The sequence below is a fragment of the Polyodon spathula genome, chromosome 5 (genome assembly GCF_017654505.1).
Source record: "Polyodon spathula isolate WHYD16114869_AA chromosome 5, ASM1765450v1, whole genome shotgun sequence".
Taxonomy (NCBI): domain Eukaryota; kingdom Metazoa; phylum Chordata; class Actinopteri; order Acipenseriformes; family Polyodontidae; genus Polyodon; species Polyodon spathula.
This window is the reverse complement of record NC_054538.1, coordinates 72,009,146-72,019,482: the sequence shown is the minus strand read 5'-3', so window position 1 is coordinate 72,019,482 and position 10,337 is coordinate 72,009,146. Positions and strand designations below refer to the sequence as shown.

Sequence of the window (10,337 nt, the reverse complement as noted above, 5' to 3'; positions counted from 1 at the left end):
CACTTGGGCCAAATTTTTATTACAAGGCGAACGCAAATGCTAATACCATAAACAGCACTCTCTGCTGGACCCTGCACAACAGATTTGTTCCAAATTTGCGTTTAAGAGGCCTGCATACATAATACCCAACACACTGACAACCAATGCAATTTTTTAATATATATTGTTTTAAATATAGAAACTATATTTGCATTATTAACCTTGCATCCCGAGGATAAACCCAACATGTTTGCTGTCATTGCGTGCAGTCTAAGCAAATATATAAAAAATAAAAAAGAAGTGCAGTGCTAAATTTAGGTTACTGAATAAATATAAAAATTGCAAAAATTATTTTCACTTTAACTTATGAGCTGAATACTTGTATTAATTTAATGTAATTAATTTAAAAATGTAATTTTATTCCAAAAAAAGAAAATAATAATGCTCTGCTTGGCTAATAAAACAATGTACAATTTAACAATATAATCTACAGTAGTCTTGTCTAGGTCTTGCCCTTTTAAATATACTGCATCACACCAGTTCTACAGTCCTGTATAAGGTATTAGCTCTTGTGTTGTGCTGAGCCCTTTAATGTCTTCTGATATGAGTTTTGGCTCCCCTGCAACCACATTACTTTTCAGATCCTAGCATATTTTCTGCCAGAATGAAAAAAAAAAATTAAAAAATTAAATAAAATACAATAAAATAAATTCTAAACTACAATAATAAAAACATGTTCAAACGTGTATTTTTGGCACAGCAATCCAAAAATGGTCACCTTTCAATATTGCTTATACTCCTATTTTCCTGAAATAGTTCTGATATATGACACTATGTAGACAGTGCAGTCAAAAAGGTTTGCATCTCTTATAATGACACGTCACAATCAAAGACAAGGACTTCATAATGATGCTGACAACAGCATTCAGGGAACCACAAAGAGCACACTGGACTAGTAGATAGGAAAATCCCCACACACTTTCTTCTGTAGGCATAGTGTTTTATGAAATATGAATTTAACTCTTCCCCCCTTTCCAAGAAAATCATTGCACCCCTTTGAGTTACCAATGTTTCACAACATCATCACCACAAAGGGTTGTTGTAAACTATTTTGGGGTTTGCATTAAATTATAACTCAGATCTTGATGGCAGATTAATAAGTAGTTATATAGATTTTCTTTTGAGATGTGTACAACTACGGCCAAAAGTTTTGCATCACCCTGTAGGATGAACAAATTTTGCTACATAAAGTCAAATGAAACCTGCCAAATAATGTTACGTTAACAGATTGAATTATATACTGCTTTGTAGTTTTCCCATATATACTTAACGAAAAACTGACACACTGAAATCTAACATGAAATACTGTACTACTATTCTATATCATTTTGTAGTTTCTTTCATTACATGATGTTAAATAAAATACCTAAATTATGTTCACCTAGTTTTTTTATTTTTTTATTTTTTTTTTATTTATATCCTAAAATTCTAGGTAATGCAAAACTTTTGGCCACAGCTGTATATGAATGTGGAAAGGGTTTAAAATAAGGTAATTTTTTCTTAAAGATTAAATGTTAGTCCTGCTCTCACAACACACATCAATGTTAACAATGTAATATAATAGATAGATAGATAGATAGATAGATAGATAGATAGATAGATAGATAGATAGATAGATAATCGAGTTTTGTGCAAAAATATTGCTGGATCTGGTCTTGGAAGTCACTATGCCATAGTATATCCATAGCTCCCACAATGCAGTGCCACCAGAAGTCTATCCTTGAGGACTTCTTTGCTTGGATATTCTGGAAGTTTTAGCATGTTGATGCTTGAAAATAACAAAAACAAAATGTTATTTATTTTTAAATAGAATCAACAAGTGGACTTACACAGTTAGATGGTCTAGAAAAAGCCAGCGCTACAACAAACCAACCCTGTTTCAGTCCAGGTTCTTATATTAATTAACCATACGAATGCATTTTGGGAGTGATATAAGGATACACACAAAGTGATTCACAGGTGCAAAACCCCCATAATGTTGCCATAAACCACATTTAAGCCATAAAGTCTGATTTTACCAACCGCAAAAAATGCGGCTTATGCAAAGAATGGTGTTCACCTGACGTTCTGCATCCGCTAACAAATGTGCACTTTGCCATCATTAATCCATTCAAGTTGGAATTGGGCAGGACCTGGACACTAAGCGTGCGCAAACATTATGTGATGTAAGGATTTTGCCTTGCACTTAGGCAATTGCTGACCCTCCAAAAACGTTGCACCTCTTCTTAGGTGCAAACCATTGTAGAAGTGAGTAACTAAGCTGTGTTAAAGCACACACCAGCAGAGACCTGTCATTAGCTTCAGGATGGCTGCTGTGGTACACAACCTGATGCGGCGACACTTGGCTCTTGTTGAGGAAAGGCAGGAACATGTTTGGAGAAGGGCAAGACGAAGAAGACCCCAGGGTCACTTTGTTTGGGATGCTGGAACATGCGGTGCTAAAGCGTTATTGTCTCACTCCACAGGTTATCCTTGACCTCATAGCTGAATTGAGGGATGAGCTAGACCCCAGCATTATTCTGAGGACTGCTATCCCTGCACATGTGAAAGTGTTGTGTTCTCTGCACAACCTAGCCTTTGGTTCCTTTCAGATCACAGTTGGAATGTCTGGAGGGATAGCCTAATCCACCTTTTCCAGAATGGTAGCAAATTTCTGGATGTTATGCTAAAAAGGGCAGGCCAATACATATAATTTCTTAAGGATACTAGCACATCTGATGTTGGCTGAAACTTTTCCAAATAACTCTTTCATGCTGAGTGACCTCAGCCATAAGGACTCTCAGCTCCTACTCTGAAAACCTTTTTCTTTTCCGTGCGCCAAGACTTTGCTGCCTTTCCTCTAACATTTTTTTGGTTTATATTTTCGTGCTCCAAAAATTTCAGACAGCGACTACTGCTCTCTATACTCTTAACTCTGCAAGGGTGGCTGCTAAATAGACCGATGCGCTCATTGAGACCCTCAATATCATAATTGCAGATCATTATTTGTGTGTGTTGAGTAATTTGCATTGCTCTTAAACTTACATAGGGCGCAGTGCAAAATAATTGCATGGCTGTAATGCAATTTGAACCGCGCCTATACATACATATTAAAGGCTCATGGTTATAAAATTAGGACCGCACCTGAAGGAGTTTCATGTATTGGGTGGGTTTCCAAAACCTGTTGTACATTTCTGAAGCACGTCAAATGGACTTCACCAATAAAGTCTGTAAAACTTTCAGATTCTACAGAAGAACCATAAAGAAAGTTGTCACAGAGATGTGTGGTAACAGGTGAATGTTTTTAACCCTTTGCGGTCCTATGTCGGACCAGGTCCGACATTACAATTTTCCCTTTCCAGTCTGATGTCAGACCCTGTCTGACATCATCAAAAAGACTTAAAGCACAGGTCTCTAGTCTTTTTTTCTCCGGAAAAAAGAAGAGAAAACCTTTCAATGGCTGAGTGAGACCGATAGGAGCCATAAAAAAATAACAAAAGGGCGTATCCGATAGCCATATGCACCACAGGGATAACACGGACACAAACAAAGGAGATATCTGCTTCCGCATCCAGCGCTCAAAGAATATCACAGACATTTGCAGAGCTTTTTGAGATGTTACTAGTAATAAAATAATGACTATCGCATTATTGAGGAGTTTGGTGATAAAACGAGTGATCAGGAGAGGATTTATCAGTATGCACGACTATAAAGAGGTATGTGAAAAATACAGCGAACAAGAGGTGGGGCTTGGCTGGAGATGCAGTACTGATGTCCTTTTGACATACACTGCCTTTTAAACCTGTTTTACTCTGAAAAAAAAAAAAAAATAATTAAACAGGGTGTGTAAAATAAACAGCTTGTTTAAAAATAAATTGGACCTGATGTGCCTGACAAGTGCTGAATAAATGGACCTCTCAGGGTTAAAGGCTTGGTTATTACCAAATATTACAGCTCTTTTTGTAAACAGTCTGCTTAGACTTACCAGGTACTCGATGTGGGTAGCAGGTTTGAAGTGTATGGCACTGCAGCTATTGTAAATTTTTGCATTCCACTGCCACCCATAAGGAATGCAAATCCTCCATGGGGTACCCTGGAACTGGAAAAAGAGAGTTTGGAGTCAACAGAACCTTTACAGAGGGCTAGAAGTGGAGGGGATCCTGAGTGGCGCATCCGGTAAAGGCACTCTGTTTGCATGCACCCTTATAGCCTGGATATCGCCAGTTCAAGTCCAGGCTATTCCACCTGGTAACATGGACTCGCTTATTATAGCAGGACATTGGGGTTCGTATGTGTCTTCTGACGCTGTAGCTCTGAAGCGGCCGCATGGCGGGCCTGCAGAGTGAAAATAAGCGGACGGCTGACAGCACACGTTTAGGAGGACGGTGTCACAATTGGGTGGGGAGGGCTTAGGTTGGCCAGGGTGTCCTCGGCTCACCACGCACTAGCGACCCCAAATTTAAAAAAAAGGGCAAGAAGCCTGTAAGAAAACCCAGAGCTAACGTAGAAGTCCTCTGACGCTGTAGCTCTGAGGGTGGCACTGCATATACAATAGGCCTGCAGAGTGAAAATAAGCGGACGGCTGACAGCACACGTTTAGGATTGTGCAGGGATAGCAGTCCTCAGAATAATGCTGAAATCTGTAGTATACAGACTATTTGGGTCATGAAACGAGAGCAAAATCTTCACTTAGCCTGATGCAGGGCTGTAAAAATGCCTGAACTTCATAATGCAGTGGTGTTACTGAGCTGATGAATTAGAAACTCAGGGTGATATGCTATTTTTTGCATTAGCAGCTTGTAGGTGGGGATTAAAAACATGATTAACATTGCAAGCACCAATTTGTTTTTGTGCCAATTTACACTAGAATAGAATCTGGGGCTACTTTATGTAAATATATATTTTCATTTTCCAATAAATATCATTGAAGCACTGAAGCTTGCACTGGCTCCCTTTAAACACTGCATGCACAGTAATATCTCCTGAATTTGACAAGCGAAGCGAGACAGGACTAGGCACAGCCTGCACTGAGAGAACTGTCTTCCAATTCCCACTCCAGAGCGGCAGCAGCAGCCACCTTTGAGGCTTGTAAAGGACAATCATTATAATCTGTTCTGTTTTTCAAAAGCCTTTTAATGATAAATGGCAAATGAGACAATCTGTCTTTTAAAATGTAAATAAAGCTGCTCTTCAACAGCCGTATGAACTATCTTGATTAACAAGCCCAATATTATTAAATTCATATATTTTCTCTATTATAATATATCTATTTACTCCTATATATATATATATATATTATATATATTTATTATATATATATATATATATATATATATATATATATATATTACACACATACATCTGTCTAGAAATTAATTGCCACACTGCTGTATTATGACATACAACCATGGAATGGAACCATCATTACAATTAACAGACCTCGTTTACATAACGTGATCTTTAAAAAGTATTTTTAGAAGAGTCAGGAGACTTAGAACAGCCTGGTTTAGAATTAACCTCTAGGTAGTTCAAAATCGATCAACTCTGAGGGAACTTGACAGCGGCACAGAAACCATTAACAACAAGAAATAAACTAAACCTACACCTCTGCACCTTTCAAATGCTAATAAAAAATATGTTTAATAATGAAACACAGGTCTCACAAACTACTTATACCATACTGTAAAAAGTATTACTTTTTTGTTTTTTGTTAACATTAAAAAGCACATTATTATTATTATCCTCTTGAAATTGGTCACAAAGCCTCAGATTATGCTTGTGTACCTTCCTTTACTTCAGGATAGAAACAGATGGCAGTTGCTATAAAAATGGTCTATGTCTATAATATTCATGATCTAAGCACAATATCAGCAGGCTGGTTTTTTTAGGTTACACACATTTTATTTAGCCATGCAATCTAATAAATTGTAACGGCTGTATTATTTTCAAAGGGGGTTAACCCTTACCTGCCAGTGACAAACTGCAACAGCAGAATTCGCTCCTCCTGTGTAAGGTTCTCCACCACATCCCAAAACCACTGAAAAACAGACAATTCAATTCCTCACAGACTCATACAGAGTGATCAAACTGCATGCTAACATGCCACTAAATGAGAGAAAGTCATGCTGCTAAAAACAAAGTTAGGAAAGGCCAACTTATTTAGATTCCAAATAAGATGTGTTTTTTTATACGGACATATACATGTCAAACGTAGAATGTAACGTAAACAAGAGGAGACACTACGAATTATTAATATTTGTCTTTATACATTTGTTAGGTGTGTGTGTGTGTGTGTGTGTGTGTGTGTGTGTGTGTGTGTGTGTGTGTGTGTGTGTGTGTACAGTGCCTATAGAAAGTCTCCACCCCCTTTCCAAATTTTCACATTTTGTTGCCTTACAGCCTGGAATTAAAATGCATTAAAATAGGTTTTTTATTGTTTGTTTTTCATGTATCTACACACGCTACCACACAACTTCCAAGTGAAAAATATTCTAGAAATTTGTAGAAAATTAATTAGAAATAAAAACTAAAACAGCTTGGTTGGATAAGTGTCCACCCCCCTTGTAATAGCAATCCTAAATTAGCTCAGGTGTAACCAATCGCCTTCAAAATCACACACCAAGTTAAGTGGCCTCCACCTGTGTTAAATTGTAGTGATTCACATGATTTCAGGATAAATTCAGCAGTTCCTGTAGGTTCCCTCTGCTGGGTAGCGCATTTCAAAGATTCAACCATGAGCACATAGGCGCTTTCAAAAGAACTCAGGGACAAAGTTGTTGAAAGGCACAGATCAGGAGATGAGTATAAAAAAATATCAAAGGCCTTGAATATCCCTTGGAGCACAGTCAAGACTATTATTAAGAAGTGGAAGGTGTATGGCACCACCAAGACCTTGCATAGATCAGGCCGTCCCTCCAAAATGGATGACCGAGCAAGAAGGAGACTGATCAGAGAGGCTACCAAGAGGCCAATGGCAACTTTGCAAGAGCTACAGGCTTTTATGGCCAAGACTGGTCAAAGTGTGCATGTGACAACAATATCCCAAGCACTCCATAAATCTGGCCTGTATGGTAGGGTGGCAAGAACGAAGCCATTACTCAAGAAAGCCCGCCTTGAATCCAGTTTGAAGTATGCAAAAAAACGCTCAGGAGATTCTGTAGTCATGGCAAAAAATGTTGTGGTCTGACGAAAGTAAAATGGAACATTTTGGCCTAAAATCAAAGCGTTATGTTTGGCACAAACCCAACACGGCGCTTCACCCAAAGAACACCATCCCTACTGTGAAGCATGGTGGTGGCAGCATCATGTTAGGATAGAAGGGAAAACAAATGGTGCAAAGTACAGAGAAGTCCCTGAGGAAAACCTGCTGCCCTCTGCAAGAAAGCTGAAACTGGGACAGAAGTCCACCTTTCACCATGACAACGACCCAAAGCACACAGCCAAAGCTACACTGGAGTGGCTAAGGAAAATAAAAATAAGGTAAACGTCCTTGAGCGGCCCAGTCAGAGCCCCAGCCTAAATCCAATCGAAAATTTGTGGCATGACTTGACGATTGCTGTCTCCTCAAGGAACTTGACAGAGTTTGTACAGTTTTGTTAAGAAGAATGGTCAAATATTGCCAAATCTAGGTGTGCAAAGTCTAAATATGATCTTTCAGTTTTGTATTTTTAATATATAATTTTTTTTCTCAATAAAAAAAATGCTTTCTCCTTAACAGTGTGGAGTATGGTGTATGTGTATATACACACACACACACACACACACACACACAGCACACACACTGAAACAGCCACTCAGCAAAATAAAATGAAAAAACAGTCCACAAAATGATGTTACCAAACACGTTAACTTTATTTCACCTTGATAACTGGCTCGTCCACGTCATAGCCACTGGTGTACTCCGTGTTCTTGTTCCAGTCACCGACGTCAATCTCTGGCATCCCTGAAAGCAGCAGTTCCTGTTGCAAATTGAGAGCCCGGTTATTTATAAGCATAGGCATTTCTACAAACACTGGATTACTGGATTCATGCTGTAAGCAAATAGCATCAACTCGAGTTGTACATAACGCCAAAGCATTTTACCGAAATGTTGTACTGAATACCCAGGCAGGTTGTTAAATGGGAGAGTTTGCTTTTAGCCCTGAAATATTTGAGAGAAATGAGAAGCAAAAATCCCTCCAATGCACTTGATCTAAGCAACATTGGCAATTTATTCTGCCTTTACAGGAGCTGCACCTATTTTCCAACTGCTGTAATTCACTAGGACAGGAATAGCCAGTTAATGGTGCATGTGCATCTTAAAATTAATGAATTGTCAAAATAAATACATAAATAAATAAAAAGATCAAGTGTTGGAAATTCAGACTTATGGTGTCATTATTAAATGATTTAATTACTTCACATATACTTTATACTATTTATCTATGCCAGACACAGTGCCTACTAGATAGAGCTGGAGGAGCTGGAAGGTCAGCTAGAGTCAGGGCCTGTAGGCACCTGCATCTTGGCCTGCAGCAATTGCTGGCTTACTTGGATTACAATATTACAAGGTACACAGGGAACAAGCATCCCCTAGTGAATGCAATCAAAATCCAGAAACTAAATTCTCACCAGACCTCTGAATAAGACCTTAAGAGACCTGGAGTCTACATACCAGTCTGCTACATGGCCATCCTAGTTGGACTACAAGTTCTGCAGTAATTAAGCAGCAATAACACTATGTAACACAATTTTTGTTCCTGGGTGGTAAGTGTTATTTCCTAATTGCTTATGCCTCAAAAGTACAGAAAATGGCTATTATTCCCCACAATAATACTGTAAATACAGTATAATAGTAAATCTCGAAAAATTACTCGCTTCTAAATCTTTTGTAGTCATTTTTGTATTACTTAAGTATAAAAACATGTTAATTTGGATTCATATGTTGTTTTTTCTGACTTTATGTGAACGAAAAGGCACACATTTGCCCGTTTTCCCATTGGAAATAGTGATATTTTGAAATATCACTGTCCTGGTCACAAAAGCAAAGTTTGTGGGGAATAATAGCCATTTTCTATACTTTTGAGGCATAAGCAATTAGGAAATAACACTTACCACCCAGGAACAAAAAAAAAAAAAAAAAAAATTTGTTACACTGTGTAATCAGTGTGTGTGTGTGTGTGTGTGTGTTTTATCTATTACTATATGCCCCAGTCTTACATTATCCTTCAAGGTAATACTTTGTATGTAGGGTGTCTCTTATTGTTAAAGCAGATGTCACTTCATTCAGTTTAGGTTCTGGCTGCTCAAACTGTGCAAACTTTCTTTTATAATAAGATACCCTACATTTGACGTATTACCTTATTATCAATCACAGAAAGCAATATTGCAATCTTTAACTGCTATGAACTATAAGTAGTGTTCCGATTTTCACCGAAAAATTACAGGATTTTTTTTTTTTTTTTTTTTTTTTTTTAACTGGACGTCAATTTTTACTGATTTATACCCAATTTTTGTCTATTATTCAATATTTTCCTGCCACCATTTTCACTATTTAATATTTTGATTACAATGCTGTTTTACTTTGACTCTGACATTGTAATAAGCAGACCTACACTGTATCCTAGGATACAGCAGGTACGTTTAGATGTCAGAGGATCAAATAACGTTACAAACAGATTATCACCCGATTATGTTGGTCAATTGAGTGTTGTGGCAATTGTTGGGTGTAGTAACTACTAGCTTGATTAAAAACTAAATTGAAATACTTGCACAAAAATATAATATGTTTAGTGGATGAGGAATGGGGAGAAAACGGAAATCAGTTTATGAATATCCAAAAGAAAATGAATGTTTCGAAGTATATAAAAAGCGAAATAGCAGAAGTGGGTCAGGTGAGGCAGAGGGTGCACAGCGCTGCAAATACTGCTGCATTGAGGTACATGTTCACACTGACAATAAAAGAACATACTGACAAATAAGAAACACATTAAACTAAAACAAGTGAACAGAGAGACAAGCAATCCATTTGTGCAGCTTTTACACACACTTAAATAAAAAGAAAGCACAGTGTTAGAGTTTGTCAGAGTGCTGTGCTTTGCTGGACAGCCACTGTTTATTGCAGAGAGGTATGTCTGGTGACTTCGTGCGACAGTACGGTCTGTCTCTCAGCTAAAACACTGCCTAACGCTGACAATCTTCATTGTAAATATTTGACAGAAAATGGTGATGCTTTAGTTGGTAAACTTATGCATTTATGTAAATATCCAGTGTGATTTTTGGCACGTCTCCTGATGGCTTGCACCACCCAGTTCTGTCACTTTTCTTTTTATGATTTCAAA

General features: G+C 37.7%; 1 protein-coding gene across 2 annotated transcripts in view; it reads right to left on the bottom strand.

Annotated features, from left to right (window-relative positions):
• Window positions 1–1,466: 1,466 nt before the first annotated feature.
• Window positions 1,467–10,337, bottom strand: part of hace1 (HECT domain and ankyrin repeat containing E3 ubiquitin protein ligase 1) — a 45,637-nt gene continuing 36,766 nt past the window's right edge. For both annotated transcript variants that reach the window (XM_041251258.1, XM_041251259.1), the window contains exons 21-24: window positions 7,878–7,976; window positions 5,985–6,055; window positions 4,004–4,117; window positions 1,467–1,807 (exon numbers count right to left, since the gene is read on the bottom strand). In XM_041251258.1, the coding sequence (XP_041107192.1) occupies window positions 1,705–1,807; window positions 4,004–4,117; window positions 5,985–6,055; window positions 7,878–7,976 (387 nt within the window). In that variant the 3' untranslated portion in view covers window positions 1,467–1,704. The remainder of the gene's footprint in view (window positions 1,808–4,003; window positions 4,118–5,984; window positions 6,056–7,877; window positions 7,977–10,337) is intronic.